The following is a 17,235-nucleotide window of genomic DNA, read 5'->3' as shown; positions in this document are numbered from 1 at the left end:
GAGGTGGATTGATTCAGTGACTGGGGTAATCGGGATGGGTGTGTCAGAGACAGTGCGATTGGCACAGGACAGAGCGGAGTTTAGGGCTGTTGTACACAGGGTCGCTATGAGTCGCAAGTGACATGACGGCACAACAACAACAACAATATTTAATGAACTCTGGCTTCACAATGGCTAAGCTTGGTGGTTCAAACCCACCCAGTGGTTCCTTGGGAGACAGGACTAACAACTGTCTCCCTTAAAGATCTGATGATGTTGTGTAGTGTTGAGTCAGAAATGACTCACAGCTGACCCCCCCCAATGGGTTTTCCGAGACAATAAATTGCATGGGAGGAGACTGCCCATCCTTCTCCTTTACAGCAGCTGGTGGATTTGAACCACATGACTTCAGGAGTGCAGTGCAGCTTCTTACCACTAGGCCATCAGCTAAGAAAACCCTATGAGGCACTTTTTACCCTGTTACATTGACTGCTATGAGTTGGACTAGATCCAGCAGTACTCAACAAGAACAACAGCTGATACACAGTCCTGTGAGTTCCTCCGGTGCTAAATCTCATCTCAGTTACATAACTTCCTTTCTTAACTCAGAAAAGGGCACAGTCCTGAGATAATGGAATTAACCACGCTTTCCATTAACCACACATGGGAGAGGGGTTCACATCCACAGCTGCTCACCTGTGCACCAAGTGTGCGAAGCTCTGAAAGCCACAAGTTTTCATATAAATGTACAAACATACTGGACAACAAAACATGGTCCAAACTAACAGGTATTAAGCTATTTGTAGTTGTTATTTATCCAGTTACCATGAACAATCATTTTTGCTTCAGAAAGAAGAATGTGCTGTCTGAAATCCTGTGGATGTTTTTTAATACACTTTACATCCTATTTAAAAAAATAAATTCTCAAAATACAGAATTCTTCCTGGCTCCACAGTTTCAGATAAACTACTGTGTGCCTGTGTTCATAAAAGAAGTTAAAGGAAATCAGGCACAAAGACTTAAGAAATAAAATCGTATCTGTAGGAGGAAGGATTTTACTTTTACAACTATTTTATCAACTATTTGAAAATTATCTCATAGCTGTCAAGTCAGAACTGAGTCACAGCTGACCCTCCACTGAATTTCCAAAGCTGTCAATCACCGAGGAGGAGAATGCCCGACTTTCTCCCTCTCAGCTGCTAGAGGGTTCAAACCATCAGAGAGGCATGAGGCATGGTCTCTGGGTTAGCTTCGCAACTCTCTATGCACTGCGCCACCAGAGCTTCCTTTAGCTGTTTTGGGTATTTTTTTCTTTCTAGTCTTGGTTTCTACATATACTTAAGTTAGATTAGTTAATGTAGAAAAGAAGTGCTCATTCTATTCAGTTAATACATTTTATGTCATTAAAATGGCTGTTGTACATAAGCTGTTACCAATGACAGAGAATTATCACTCATCTGCAACAAGTTAAGGCTTGTCCCAGCCCGACAGGTCACAAGCCACAAGACTAAGTAAGCATGAGGGACAGATGCAGAAAGAATGAGCTTACGGAGGTAAGTGGAGATGCTGTCTTGAGTGACACACACCGTGTTCTCAGTTGAACGAAGATGGTATTCTTTACACATGATACTTAGTAGGACAAAGAAACAAGCAAGCAAAAAAAAAAACCTCACCAAAAACTCAAAATTCTACTCACTCAGATATTGTAAAAAAGTCCATAAGTTCAGATGTTGAAGCCTTGTTCCAATACGTAAATAAAGCATCTAGAAAATAAACATGTGATCAGAATTGTGACGTACAGTATGAACCTTATGGAGAAACACGTTTAAGTACAGTGTGAAGAGAGAGATGATCAAAGGACAAGCCATAGATATTAATCTAAAATGGAAAAAACACACACGTTCATTCACCTTAAATACTCTACATTTCACTTTTAATTTTATTACATTATCATCTAGTACTATATGATACAAGGCATACGTAACCTATATAGAAGAGTCCTTCCTCTGAATTTTAATTCATTTTGCTGTTGAGAGTAAACACAGAAAAATATACACCAACATTTCTCCCTGCACAATTCAGTAACAGTGATTGAGTGCACCCTTTGGGTTGTACAAGCTTCTTAACTCCCTGACCCTGAGTTGTTCTGTCTCATTAACATAAGCTCACTACCCCCTTTTTCCACCTATAGGTTTTCTGTCCAATATTTGGATTTGCTATGATCAATTTGGTCCCACATAAACACTTCTTAAAATTCACCTAATGAAAAACTTTTACTAGTTAAAACAACTGTTGAGTTTCAAGAAGATGAGAGGGGATATTTTAGGTTTAAGGTGAAATGATTATCTCAGAGCAATAATTTTAGGGGTTTATCTGTCTGCCATTCAGAAAGTTAAAAGTTCATGCGAATGTGAAATTCCGTTCAACATTCCTCTCCTTTTGGTCATGATTCGTCTATGTTTAAAAGCCGAAACGCAGTGTGTGGATCAAGCAGCAGTCTGTTGCTATTGATTATTGTCAAGTCAATTCTGACACACAGCAATCTCATGTGTGCAGAAGAGAACTGTTATACAGGATTTTCAAATCTGTAGGCTTTTTGGAGCATAAGGCCAAGTATGTCTCCTGGGTGGGCTTGAACCACTGACACATGTCAGATACTAGGCTCCAGGTCTACTTCCCTCTGCTCCTCTAGGTATGCACACTGGAGACGGAGCCACTGCTGACTGAGGATAGAGATGGCGTACCCTCATTGTATGCTCTTAGTCTTAACCCAGTCCTCCTCCGCTAACTCCCACTGCCTGCTTGTGAATCCATTCTTGAGTCTTCAATACTCCTAACACCTGGCCCCATAATCTGGAATGATTACTACTGCTCAAGATTTTAAACTCCTGGAAGAGTATTTCTTTTTTTTAATTTTTATTATTTTTGTGTGAGTGTGCCGTCAAATCAGATCTGACTGGTACAGGAGGAGATTGACCCTCCTTCCCTGGCAGAGCATCTGGTGGATTCGAACCGTGCGCCTCTGTGATTGTAGTTGCAGCTCCTTACCACTAGGCCACCAGAGCTCCCCCTGGAAGAGTATTTCCAAAGCTGGTAACATGGTCTAGAAAAATAGCTCCATAAAAACAGAAGAAAGAATTCATTTGAGTCACTCCTTCACTACACAGGAGATACATGCTTTGGAAGGGTAAAGAACTCAACTTTACAACTTCCATTTTGTGCTTTTATTATATATGAAGCACAGTGCTAAATATTCCATATTTATCATTCAATCCTTAACTTTTTTTATTATTAATTTTAATAGACATTTTACAGAGCTTTTGGATTTCTATTCATTCATTGCCGCACTTTTCTCCCTGCCCACCTCTCCCCACCAGTTTGCTCCCCTCTCCAAAAAGAAAAAGAAAAAAAAATTTCCTTCAGTACTATAATTAGTATAATTGTCATATCTCAAAAGTTAAGGATTGATTGAATGGTATACTAATCAATCCTTAACTTTTGAGATATGACAATGATTTGATTTACAGCTAAGAAGGCAGAAGCTGAGATACTGAGTTAAACTGTCCAAGGTCACATAGCAAATAAAAGGCAGAGCTGGGGTTCTAAATTACACTTGACTTTTAAAATCCATTATGCTATCTCTCCACCACCTGTCAGCTGGTGTGACACACAACAGTGGAGTCACTAACATTCTGGGTAGCAGTGAGTATTTAGCTGTCTGCACCACTCAAGGGCTCCAGTGTTTCAAGATTAAAAAAAAAAAAGTCAAGTCCATTGTCATCAGGTCCATTTCAATTAATGATGACCCTCAATTGAGCTTCCAAGGCTATAAATCTTTATAGGAGAGAATGCCTCCTCTTTCTTCGATGGAGCTGCTGGTAGATTTGAACCACCAACCTCTCAGAAGCCCAGCATGCAGCCCAGAGCTCCTAACCCATCAGCAGCTGTGGTGATTTCCATTAAAAATGTAGTTGTCAAACCCTAAATCACAAACTGGGAGCCCTAGGTGCCCTGTCCATGGGGAGTTGTGCTGCTAACCCAATCTGGTGCCCCCTGGTGGTTCAAATCCACCACTGGCTTCCTGGGAGCCGGATGGACAATCTCTTTTCATGCCATTTACAGCCTTTGAAGACGTGTCAGTTATGAGTCAGCTCCGAAAGAAGTGATTTTCACTTTTAGGGTCAGAAACAACCTACTTTGATATCCCTATTTTGATTATTGTCACTTAGACGCTGTGGAGTTGGTTCTGACTCAGGGATCCTCCACACAGCGGCATGAAACACTGACCGACGCTCAGCCATGCACAGAACCACTGCTGTCTAAGTCCATTGCTGCGGCCAGTGTAGCAACCCAGCTCATCGAGGGGCTTCCTTTTTTTAGCTGATCCTCTGGTTTTTCTAATAGAAAAGTGCAAGTAATATGCTTTCTTTCTGGGCAAAGGTAGGAATGTCATACACAGTCTTAGTGGAAGGAATGCGTATGTCCCCGAACAATGTATTTTTTTACTACAGGAGACTGACTAATACAGTTAAGCTCGCTGCCTGTGAGTAGGAGTTTGTGTGGACAAATGAAAAGCTATTTCCATTATCTGGTTCAGTCTCCTTTAGCTAACATGGAAGGTGTAAGTTTCACATAAATTTTAAAAATATTTTAGAATGATTTTATGGAAGAAAGGAATGAACACGAATGTTTCCCTTCAACTGAAAGCTTTTATTTCAACTGCGGCTGTCAGCTGTCCACTGCCTGTCAAGCTGCCTCTGACTCATAGGGAGTCCATGAACATGGGATACAACTATTGAGTTCACGGACTGATTTTTCAGTATTTTATCCCCAGGTTTTTGTTTGAAATCTCTTTAGCATTATAGATAGCAACACACAAACTTCTACAGGGAAATGGGTTGGGAATACAATAAGGCCCCCTGGGAATGGAGCCTGGATCATGTGTGGAGCATGAGAATTCTACCCCTGCACTGAAGCCCTCTCAATTTGCATTTACTAAATTGTTGGTAGGTGCTGGTGTGTTGACCACCAGTCATAATGACCCTATGAACAAGAGATCTGAACTTGACCCTGTCCTGCACTGTCCTCTTGATCGCCTTCATGTTTAAGTCCATTGTTACACTGGGTCCACCTCGTTTAGGGTCTTCCTCTCTTTCTCTGACCCTCCACCTTTCCGAGAATGATGTTCTTCTCCAAAACTGGCCCCTCCTGACGATATGCCCAAAGCATGTGATAGGACGTTTCACAATCCCTTCCTCTAAGGAGCAAGGTGGCTGCACTTACATCATGCATTTAAAAACCAACATCAAAAAGGAAAACATTATGTTAAGTCCTTGTATACCTTAACAAATTACAACTAAAAAAAAATCTCCAAATAAGAACAGTGCAATGAAAATCTTCATCTTCACCTACCATCAGACATGCTTTTCAAGATGTAGAGGAAACACATCAGCAGGCTCTTTATTTCAGATTGGTCAAGTTTGTCACATCGAACCACAGAGTTTCCCAGAGTGCCACCTGGCTGGTGCTGAAAAGGAAGCGGAATTGATTTGTCTCTTCAAGAACAAAGGGGTAAAAATAGGTTTGATTGAAAAAAAGTCTTAGGATTGAGTTAAATCCTACAACTTGGAAAGTATAAGCTATTTATTAGCAACCAAACGACACACCTTCACCCAAATATACACACATGTTCCACAGACACTCTGGCTTGTCTTCTCTGCAAACTTCCCTGAAGAACAAGCCAGGAGGTCACAAACCTTTCAAACTGGAGAATCGCATTTTAGGTTATCAGCTTAGTTCTGAAATGCCAAGAAAGCACATGCAAAACTATATGTGTATTAGGAAATGATGATCTGGAAGACGCTACAGAATGAATCGTAAACTCAGGGAAAACTTGAGTGGCTGCAACAGCAAATCCAACCACAGTGGCTGGGAGGTGAGTCACTGACAATCAGTGCATGCCATGGGGTACAAGAGGGCAAAACCAACCAGCAGGTGTGGCAGAGGTACACACAGGGGCACCTGAGCACGGCACTGCCGAAGCCCCTAAGCGGATGAGGCCACGCCACCATCGGCTTAGGTCAACACTGCAAACTTCAGAACGTGTAGAAGGGAGAGGAGTTTTGCCGCTAAGGAGCAGGCCCACGGGCTTAAAGAGATCATTTTACAAAACTCAAAGGAGATTTCATGTAAGAAAATACTTGGGATTTTAAAAATTCTCTGTTATATTTCCAATTGAAGTCAAGAACTTTGTTGACGGAACTCAAAGATCAGTGGGAAAAAAGGAGGCCTTATTCAAGGTGGGCCATTGGGGGGAAAAAACCCCTCTTCAGAAAATAGGCTTAACCATATGCATGGCTGCTCGCAATTAAGGGAGAAATGCCGGTGAGGTTAGCGGCAAAACTGGCGTGGGCGCATTATGTCGCCCTCCCGGTGAACTGGAACTGCTAGGGGAACGCAGTACTTCCTGCAGTGGGAGGGGAGGTGCTGCGTGCAAAGTTTCTTCTGGCAAAGATGGAATCATTAGGAGGGAAAAATCCACAGTGACCCGGTTTTTCCTGGCTGCTGGGCAGCAGTCCTCGTCCTCCCCAGGGCTGCGTAGGACACAAGCCGAGTGCCTCCGGAGTAGCTTTTCCCTCTGCCACGCGGAGGCATGATAGGGTCAAGGGAGAAGGTAATCAGACCGTGACACACCTGCCAGCAAGCGCCTGCCTCTCCAGATGTGCAACGAGCCTGTGCCAGCCACAGCGATTCAAGACTACAAACCCGGCTCGCAGGAAAGATGCTATCCACGCTGCTGAGAACTAGGAATGCACCCCTGGATGGCTCACCTGTCCACAGGGGAGCCTGGGAAAGTCTGTGTGCTTACATGTCACTTGAACATCCTAAGAAAACAGTGCCCAAGATGACAGCAATCTATCATGGGTTCAAGGTGGAAGCCCAAATTCTTACCATTTCCCACAAAGTTCTAAATAGTCTGAGCTTTAGTTCCAAATACTCTGAGCTTTAGTTATTCAACAAGAGAGGCTGGGTATGAAGGGGGAGGTGTTGCAGAGAGGAACATATGAATATATCAATTTCAAATCAAACTTTGACCTTGAATCACCTACAGGATCACTTTCTCTGATGGAGTTTCTTTCCACTTAATAATCATTTGCCAAAGCACTATGGTAGAAATGGTGTTCCCCTGGTACAAAGATTATGATGGTTCTAAATGAGCGAAACACTTTTTCTCTACCTGTTCAACCTATCAAAGCCATTCCCTCAAGATGCTCCCCAGTCAACTCAGAAATCCTGGAAACAGGAATTAGGGAGATTCAGGAAATGGAGCCCAGCTTTAGATATATTTCTCATCATCTAAAGCCATCGTCATCAAAGTGGATATCAGACTCACAGTGACCTAGCAGGTCAGAGTAGGACTTCTCCACTGGTTTTCCAAGGCTGTATCGTCTATAGAAGCAGATTATCACATCTCTCTCCTGTGGAGCTGTAGGTGGGTTCAAACCCCCAACCTTTCAGTGAGCAGCCCAGTGCTTAAACCAACACACTATTGGGGTTCCTTTCTAACCGTCTAGTTTAACTAGGTTGGATTTTGGTTTTTTAAAAAAATATGTTCCCACTCAACAAACATTAGAATATATGTAGCTGGAGTTAAGTCAATTTCGTTCAAGAGCTCTCTGGAGTTATTTGAAAAGAAATTACCTTATCCAAGGAATTGCTTTTCTCGCTGTTTCTCTCTGGAAGGCTGTTTCCAGAATCCGTGCTTATGAGAGATCCTCTTGAATCAGCATTTCTCACACTATTAATATTTGGAGTCGAAGTCGTATATGGAGAAGCTAAACGGGAAATCAAGGCAAGAACACAATTTGGAAAGACAGCACAATACAAAGCTCAGAGGGCACCTTCTCTTAGGAAGACTGTGCAATTCAAGCCCCTCACCTTTAAAGGCCACAATGAGATAAAAAATTTTTCTCTGAAATATTAAGATATAAATATCAATTAATTTATTAGTAACCTTATCTTGCTAAGTATAAAGGGTCAGATAATGGTTCAGAATGAAGATTTAGAAAGCAAAACAGATAAAGCTACCCTAAGCAACAGAATAAAAAAAAAGTAACCCATTCAATAAACCCACAGGATTCAAATTATACTGTGGTTTCCTTATAAACTCAGGAGATGCCTGGGCATATTTTACAATTTCAAGGAAAATACAGAGACATTTGGCATCGGTAGACACTGCAGTTTCAACATGAAAGCTTGTACATTCCTTTAGATGATGTCAGGTTTTTGTGAAGTTGGGGATTTGGTGGTTGCTATGACGAAAAGCAAATATTAGAAGAAATCAATGTGGAACAGAAAATGAGGGTGGTGTCCAATCTTATGCCAAACTTTGAGAAGTTGTACAGTGTCCCGCAGGCATATGAATCAAATAAGTAAAAAAATAAAAATAAAAAAAATCTGTAATTACTTAAGATTGACGTAGATATTTTTACATTAATGTACAATTCTTTTTTCAAATGGCTACTAAGCCAATGGTATTACTATCCTATTGCCCAAAACCGCTGCCTTTGAGTCAATTCCAACGAGTAGATCTGTTGTTCAAGGGTTGCTATGAGTTGTACTCAACTTGATGGCATTTAATAAGAACAAAGTCCATAAAAAGCAGAGGAAAAATGCTTCACAGGGTTTCCAAAACTGTAACTCTTTACAGAAGCACACTGCCACCTCTTTAACCCTAGGAAAGACTGAGGTTGGAACAACTGACCTTTTGATTAGTGATGAGTTCTTTAACCACTGTTACTAGGGTTTGAACTGTGTACATACTTTAAGGAAGTTATCTGGGCCTACCTATATAATAAATATTGGGCTGTGAATTTTTACGTTTTTATCAAGTGGCATCCAATTCCTAAACCACATGCCTATGGAAACTGGACAAATTTGGAGAAACTACGATATTTAAAGAATGGCATTAAGTCTTTTGTTCATAGAGTTGCTGTGAGTCGTGCTCAACTTGAAGGCAATCAATAACAACATTATCTATTACCTTTAGATCTGACCACAAGGCCAGGTGGGAATGTGTAAGTAAAATGAATCTTTGAGGCTCCATCCACCACCCCAGGGAGCATGAGGCTTCAACTGTGAACACATGGTTTGCTGTTGATTGATTAGTATCGTTTAAATCATCAACAGCTGTGAAGCCAATATAAATGAGGGAGAGCTATCCAGAGTGTAGAAGATTTGGGGAAGACATAGCCTGATGGAGCGCTGGAGACAGAGCCAGAGTTAAAGGTTTGCTTGCAGAGGGACTGAAGGGAAGAGCTGACTTTTGACTGCTTTGAAACAAAGCTTGCTGGATGACTGAGGAAACCAGAGATTTCTTGCATGTGTGTTGTTAAACTAACTTAAACTTTCACTTGTTGACTGAGAAGCTGTCTAAACTAACAGACCAACTGTGTCTTGCTGTTAACCTGCACTCTCACTGCATGATATCCTTTGCTCTCCCACCCCCCAACCAATTTAGAAAATAAACTCCATAACTGTGAGTAAAAAAAAAGATATTCTTTGAAGTCTATTTGTCATTTTCAAGGAATTTCTGACCGTGATCAGTAGAAGTAGGTGTGGCAAAGTGGGAAGTCATGACTGATCTTATAGGGATCAGTTTTATATTGTAGATGTTGTTGTTAATGAGGACAGTTCCCCTTTGTGAAGTTAGAAGAGGTAAGACTGGGTCTTCTCTACACTGTTCTTGCTAATTTTAAAGGCTGCTAACCAAATGATTAGAGGTTCAAATCCACCAGGAGTTCCAAGAAAGAAAGAAAAAAGTGCACTCTTCTATAATAAAGAATTCTAGCCTTGGAAACCCAAAAAAGGGTCTCTAAGAGTTGGAATAAACTCCTCAGCAATGAGATTGGTGTTTGGATCTAATAAAGAGGACTGTTATCTGTTTCTTTGTTCTGGGACCCATGAATAAATGACTGTGATGATTAATGGTATTACAAACTGGAAATGCTCAGGAACTTCTGCAAGAAATAGTTAAGAGCAGAAAGGAAATCTAACTTGGAAATAAAATTTGTGGCACTCATGAAAAAGCAGCATTTGGAAGCAGAAAGCAACTCCACCTCAATACTATTTAATGTTTTAAGGTTATAGATTGACAGACCTGATAAGATAAGACTTAAGTAAAAGCACATAATTAAACATGCTCTTTTAGACTTGTACATCCTGTGTTGGGCCAAAAGGCACGCCTGCAGCTGAATGACCAGGCTGGCTTCGCACGCTGCCTGGGAAGCTTGGGCTCTGTGAGAGAGTGGTGAGTGCAGCCTTCCATTCCAACCCGAGGACACGGTCACCAGGCCTCTCAGAACAGGCTGCTCCTTTTCAGATTCCAGTAGGCAAAGCAGCTGCCATGAACTGAGACACTGCATTTCAACCTTCTAATGTTAAAAAAAAAATATATTATTAGTGCTCGCTTCAGCAGCACATATACTAAAATTGGAACGATACAGAGAAGATTAGCATGGCCCCTGCGCAAGGATGACACGCAAATTCGTGAAGCGTTCCATATTTTCGACCCTGAAATGAACCAGTCTGTAACGAAGGCTAACTCCTAACTCCTTTCACCTACAAATTTCATCTTTGGATACAAAGCTAAGTGGATAGTCCTTACAGAGGGACTGTTTAAAAAGAGGCATGGAGAAGAAAAGAAAAAAAAAAAGTATTATTAGACGGCTAGCTACTGGGTTACAAAAAAAGTGTCTTTAAAAATCACTTGGTTGGTGCATTCTTTTATTTGATGGATAACAGCATAAAGCCATCATTTCTCAGGCAATGTTAGGAGGTCTTTAAACTCAGAGGAAGCCTTGACACCCCACTGTAGTAAGCCCTTCCCCTGACCTAGCAACTCAGAAGTCATGGTGTCACAATGGAGTAAGTGGCGGGCTGCTAAATGGAAAGCTGGTGGTCTGAACCTACCAGCGTCTTCAAGGGAGGAAAATGAAGCAGATTTACAACCTTTGAAACCCTATGTGCAGTTCTACTGTGTCCTACAGAACTGTTGTAAGTCAAAACAGCTACCTCGGACTCACATTTAACTATCACCATCCCTGAAACGGATTCAGTGAATAGGACTAAATACAAGATCAAGAAACGAAGAACTGGGAGAATGTGAAAACCTAGGTGAAGACTGGAACATGAAAAACCAGTGAGCCTAGCTTCAACCATGGTCTGTGTTCAGCAAGACAGACGCCATGTGACCAACTGCCTCAAAGGAGTGGGTGACCCTATGAAAAGAGTCATGAATAATTCCTCTTCAAAACTCAGAAAAGAAACACATTGTGACTAAATTACAGTTACAACCCTCTTAATAGAACCATAAATTCACATTTAATATTAAACAGAGAACTCAGGAGAAACGGGGTCTCAGGAGAGTCAAACAAGACTCTAAATTCTAGGAGTTTTAGGCTTGATTCCAGAACTGGAGTCCTATCTAAGGCAACAGATGGAAATGCAGTAAATCAGAACCAGCGTGCTCGGCAGAACTTTGCTGCTCCGTGTGTGTGTGTGTGTGTGTGTTGAATATCCTGGCTCAGTACACGACTTCAAAAAAACCTTAGATCACATGTAAGCAAACTGAAGTGGTGTTTTGGTAGTGCAACAGTTCAACAATGAGCTGTTAATCAAATGGTCAGTGGTTGGAACCCACCCAGAAGCTCCATGGGAGAAAAGACCTGGTGAGAACAAAACATAAAATGACAATAATGGGTAGATTTACTAGTCTGACAGAGACTGGTGGAGCCCCCAAAGATGAGGGTCCTCAGCTGCCCTCCAAATGTGAAACTAAACTCACCCATGACACAACTTGCAGTTAAATGATATTGTTAAGTGCCAAACAGGATTCACAGTGACACTATGAACAAAAGACCTGAACCCTGTCCCATCCTGTGCCATCCTCATCATCTCTGACACATATGCGCCCATAGCTACAGTCACTGTGCCAATCCATCTTGATGAGGGTCCTCCTGTCTTTTGCTGACCCCCTTTCCAATCACGATGTCCCTTTCCAAGAAACAGCCTTTCCTAGGAGCATGTCTAGAGTATGTGAGGAACTTAGCCACCTTTGCTTTCAAGGAGCACTCAGGCTGCACCTTCTCCAAGACCTATCTGTTCTCCTGGCAGTCCATGGAATATTCAATACTCTAACACCACAACTCAAAGGCATTGATTCTTCTTCTGCCATCCTTCCTCACAGTCCAGCTCTCAGCAGCATAGCGAATAACTGAAGAGATCATGGCCTAAATCAGGTGCACCTTAGTCTTCAAAATGACATGATTGCTCATTAGTCATTTGGAGAGGTAGCTGACAGTGGACTTGCCTGATGCAGTATGTCTCCTGATCTCCTGTCTGCTAGCACCAAAGGTGTTGACTGTGGATCTAACTAATATTCAAGTTTAAAAAAGAAACAATAGCTGGTAAGAATTTATTCTTACTATGTACAGAAACAGCATTTCTTGTACATAGAGAGGAAGGAGAAAGACTGCTCTTTGAGGAGAGACACAGGGGCTCAGGTTAACCATGACGCTCCTGAGGAAGGCAGTTACTGGTGACGCCACCAGGAGGCCTCGAGAATCCAGTCCCAGCAAGAAGCTTCCCTGGAAGGCAGTCGTAAAGGGGAACATGCAGCCGCATCTGTAATTTTACTTTTTTGTTTGTTTGTTTGTTTGTTTTTGTAATTTTACTTATTTTTTGTTTCTTTATAATTTTATTTTTTGCTTTTGTTGTTGAGAATATGCATCTAACAGTCAACAGATACCAATTCAATGCAAATTTTATCTTTTTAAAGACGGGGGAGCTGGATATAAAAACCTGAATATAAATAAACCTTCAGTGAGAAAAATTTTTTAAATAGTCAATTTGAATCTTGAAATCAGAGTAAAAAAGGGGGATAATTAACCCCAGCACTTTTAATTATCACAAAATCAGAGCAACCAATGACCACGTGTAATGGTCAGACTCTGCTGAGGACACCTGACAGCTTGTTTCTAAATTCCCAAGGAATCCCAAATCCTAACAAGGTGAATTCAGGAGCAGATGAGTGAAAACACTCTCATTCTAGTTTGATTATCTGCAGTCTTGAAAGAATGCTTGTTGTGTGATATAATTTCCTATAGAATGCTGACCAGTGAGAATAGAGGATTCTAAGGGGTCCTAGGTTCCTGGACTCTTCCGAATGGTTGCAGTGTATCAGTACGCCAGAGACCTATGTCCGTTATAGTCCACTGCCATCAAGTGGATTCCAATGCACAGCAACCCTCCATTGGGTTTATGAGGCTGTCATTCTCGAGATTCTCATGTTACGGTCAGAGAGTGCTTATCTTTCTCCCAAAGATCTACTAGTGGTCTTGAACTCCTAACCTAGTGGTTGGCAGCATAAGCCTTAATGCCACCAGGGCACCATCAGAGCTCTTTGTTATAATGGTCATCAAATATTACTACTTAGTATTTGAAAAGGTAGGCCTGGTGTTATTGTATGTATGGAATTGTGATGCTAATCTGAGCCTCTCTGGCTACTCGAATCTACTAGGAAGAAAGAAAAGTAATCTCCTTTCATCTGATTCCCAGCCTCTTTCTCCCAGAGGTGGTTCAGCTATGAGTTGGTTCCAACTCAATAGCCAGGAGTTGGCTGGCTGGTTGGAATGTCTGAGAATGTGGTACATAAATACAGTGCCATCCTACTTAGCCAGAGAGAGAAATAATGGTCTCAAACATGCTACAACACAGGTGAACCTGGAAAACATGCTGAGTGAAAGAAGTCTGCCTCAAAGGGACAAATGTCCTATGAACCCACTAACATTAAATACCCACAACAGGCACCTTCACAGAGGTCAGTTTAATAGCGTTTACCAGACACAAGAGAGGGTGAGAATGCGAGGAATTATTATTTAGGGACTATTAGGTTTCTTTGTTTCTAGGGATGAAAATTTGGCAAATGACACTGGAGATTGTTGCACAATGATGTAACTGGTAACACGCAACTGTTTATGTGAAATTACTGAAACAGTAAATGTCGTGTAACCTACATTTTCACAACAACAACAAAAAGGCTTACAGTTTGCCAGGCCAAACATCATACACATCACAGTCAAGTCTTTCTCTCTCAGAATGACACCATCACTGTTTTCATGATGTGAACACAGATATGGGAGAAAACGAAACACTTTACCCAAGGCAATCAGTGAACAGGGGAGTGTGTTCACAGCCACACTGTGTGACTTGAAAGCCAGTGCCCTAAAATGCTGCCTACAAAACCCTTTGAGGGTGAGTCCTCTTGCTCCCAAAGTGGCAGGAGCACATGAGGCAGGGCAAGGCAATGAGGGGAGAGTGGAGATCACGGGGGAGACGTAGACAGACAGCTGTGACAGCAGCAAGCATTTACTGAGTGTTTACCACATGCCCTGTTCTCCTCCAAGAATGAGAGCCTCTGAAAACTCGCTGGAGGGTCAGCTATGGGTCAGGTCTGACTTGATGGTACACAACAACCACAACAATCTTTACAGAAGCCAAAAGAGACAGGGGTAATCAGGAAAGTATACAAAGAGATACAAAAGACGAAGGATTGATCTGGTAGCGTCAGTTGCACTGTTAGTATGAGGTTTCCGACTTCATATTCTCACCAATTTAATCACCTGGACTAAATGGCAAGCTACCACTGCCATGAAAGATAAGGTCCTAAATGCGAAGTGAAGTCCTCAGAGTGAACGGATTGTGTGGATTGCCCTTCAATCTGCTCCATGAATCGGTCCCATTATTGGGACCTCTAATCTCTATGCCTAGTTGCTGGGGACGGGGGGTAATGGTGTTGGTTATTGTTGTTAGGTGCCACTGAGTCAAGTACGACTCATAACGACCCTATGAACAACTGATCTGAACTCAGTCCTATCCTGGGCCCTGCTCACAATCTCTGACACACTCAGGACCACTGCAGCAGTCACTGTGTCAATTCAGCTGGTTGAGGGGCTTCCTCTCTACCATCCCTCCACCTTTTCCAGTGTTGGATGTCAGGTAGTGACATGTCACTTTAACTCCAGCCCCTCCAAGCAACAGCGTAGGATTTTCTAGGCTGCGGTCTTCATGAGAACAGATCAGCAGACCTTTCTTCTACAGAGCCACCAAGTGGTTCTGAACTTCTAACCTTTAAGATAGCAGAGGAGCCTTGAAGTGTTGTGTTAGCAGTGGTCCGTCCTTCCTTCCTTCCCTCCCTCCTTCCTTTTAAACAGTGGTCCTTTCTAAGATACTTCACCAAAGTTCAGTAAAAGTAGGATAAGAAATAAAAATATGAGATGCCTAAAAACATTTATGATGATTCTGTGAAGATATTTTTCGATACCCTGTCTTTACAAAGAGCTGGCACAGAGTCTCAATTAGTCAGAATAAATAGATTTCTGAGACATTTTCCATGGAGAAACCACTCAGTTTCAATTATATTTATGCCATCTGGTTTGTTCCCTAAGGGGAAGCTCTTACATTATTTCCTACTGAAAAAAAATGTTTCCAGAAAGGAGAATTTTTAAAACCTAACTTAAAGATTGGCCTACCACAGAGAAATCCTCTCCTCTCTTCCAGGCCCATCTTCCCAATTTACCTGCAAAGGCATTCCTTTCCTGAACGCACAATCCCATGCGAAGATTTAAATGATAAGCTAATTTAGTAAGACTTAAATAAAATTCAAAGTGCATAACTAAGCCATTAAATTCATAGTGTTTGGTGTTTACGGATAACCTCTGTTAGCGTCAGGAACTGTGGTGGTGCTGTGCTTAAGTGTCAGCTGCTAACTAAAAGGTTGGTGGTTCGAACCTACTCTATGGGGGAAAAAGGGGAGACATTCTATGTCTGCAAAGGCTTGTTGTTGTTGTGAGGTGCCATCGAATTGGCTATGACTCATAGTCACCCTATGAACACCAGATAGAAACCTCGTGCTGTCCTGTGCCATCCTCACAATCTCTGAACCCTCTGAGCCCACTGCCCCAGTGACAGTGTCATCCATCTGGGGGAGAGTTTTTCTCTCTTTTGCCGACCCTCCACCTTCCCAAGCGTGATGCCCCTTTCCAATGAACAGTCCTAGCGATATGGCCAAAGTATGTGAGGCCAAGTTTAATCATTCTTGCCTACAAGGAGCACTCTGGCAGCACCTTCTCTGAGACATATCTTTTTGTTCTTTTCGTCCACGGAATATTCAAGACTCTTTTCCAACACCATAGTTCAAAGGCATCATTTTTTCTGTCGTCCTTAGTCACTATCAAGCTGGTCTCTATGAAGAAGAATGTGGCATCAGGATTGGAGGATGACTCATCGATAACATTCATTATGCTGATGATACAATCCTGAGGGGGACTTGAAAGAGTTTGCTGCAGAAGATCAAAGACGACAGTCTCCAAAACAGACTGCATCTGAACGTCAAGAAAACAAAAATTCTCACCTCTGGCCCCACAGGCAACCTCATGAGAGATGAAGAAGTTTTGATCTAAACTGTCAATGACTTTATCTTCCGTGGATCTGCAGTCAATACTAAAAAGGCTTACCGTCTTGGAAACTGTGGGAAGCTGTACTCTACCCTACAGGGTGGAATCAACCCAATGGTGGTGTGTTGTTTTAGATTAGACTGAAGGGTTTCTGTCAATTTTCAAGCATCATGGAAAAGAAAAAAGAGCAGCAGAGACTCAGGCATCAAAATACTGATTTACAAGTTTGGCGAAGACTTGACTACAGACACTTTCAGAGTTAACCCAGGAAGAGCAGATCAGAGTAGTTACCGATGCCGGAGATGGCCCCAAAAAGGTCTTTGTGCAGGTTGTTCTCCAGCGTGTTGACCGACTTCTGTGGTGTCACCAATGTGTTCACAGCTGGCAAATTAAGTGATTCATCCTTGACCGTCTGTACAGGGGAGAAAGGAAGAAGCAATCAAAGATGAGTCAGCAAGATCCTCCAACCATCGCTGGAAACGTGAAGACAAGTACGAACACAAGAGAACCATCTGACAGGTGAGTGGGAGCAGGAGACACAGGGCAGGAAGCCGGAGGACACAGAGCAGGGGGCACCTTCTTCCAGGGAGCAACTGTTCCTCCCTTCCCAGAAGTCCCGGCATCTTTTCCTATTAGAACCTCGATCATGGAAAAAGTATTCGGTAATAACATATCAGATAAGGGACTTATATCCAGAATTTATGAAATACTTGAGCACCACAACAAGATAAAGGTAAATAAT

At 42.1% G+C, this 17,235-nt stretch overlaps 1 protein-coding gene across 3 annotated transcripts in view; it reads right to left on the bottom strand.

Moving 5' to 3' along the window:
• The window catches only part of DOCK9 (dedicator of cytokinesis 9), a 407,183-nt gene that overhangs the window by 62,981 nt on the left and 326,967 nt on the right, over positions 1-17,235 (bottom strand). For all 3 annotated transcript variants that reach the window (XM_006879560.1, XM_006879558.1, XM_006879559.1), the window contains exons 33-36: positions 16,785-16,905; positions 7,681-7,814; positions 5,392-5,506; positions 1,676-1,742 (exon numbers count right to left, since the gene is read on the bottom strand). In XM_006879560.1, the coding sequence (XP_006879622.1) occupies positions 1,676-1,742; positions 5,392-5,506; positions 7,681-7,814; positions 16,785-16,905 (437 nt within the window). The remainder of the gene's footprint in view (positions 1-1,675; positions 1,743-5,391; positions 5,507-7,680; positions 7,815-16,784; positions 16,906-17,235) is intronic.

Source organism: Elephantulus edwardii, unplaced genomic scaffold, assembly GCF_000299155.1.
Source record: "Elephantulus edwardii isolate Elephantulus edwardi_28Jun2011 unplaced genomic scaffold, EleEdw1.0 scaffold00004, whole genome shotgun sequence".
NCBI classification, from domain to species: domain Eukaryota; kingdom Metazoa; phylum Chordata; class Mammalia; order Macroscelidea; family Macroscelididae; genus Elephantulus; species Elephantulus edwardii.
The sequence above is the reverse complement of the archived record's forward strand: the minus strand, read 5'-3'. Positions and strand labels throughout refer to the sequence as shown.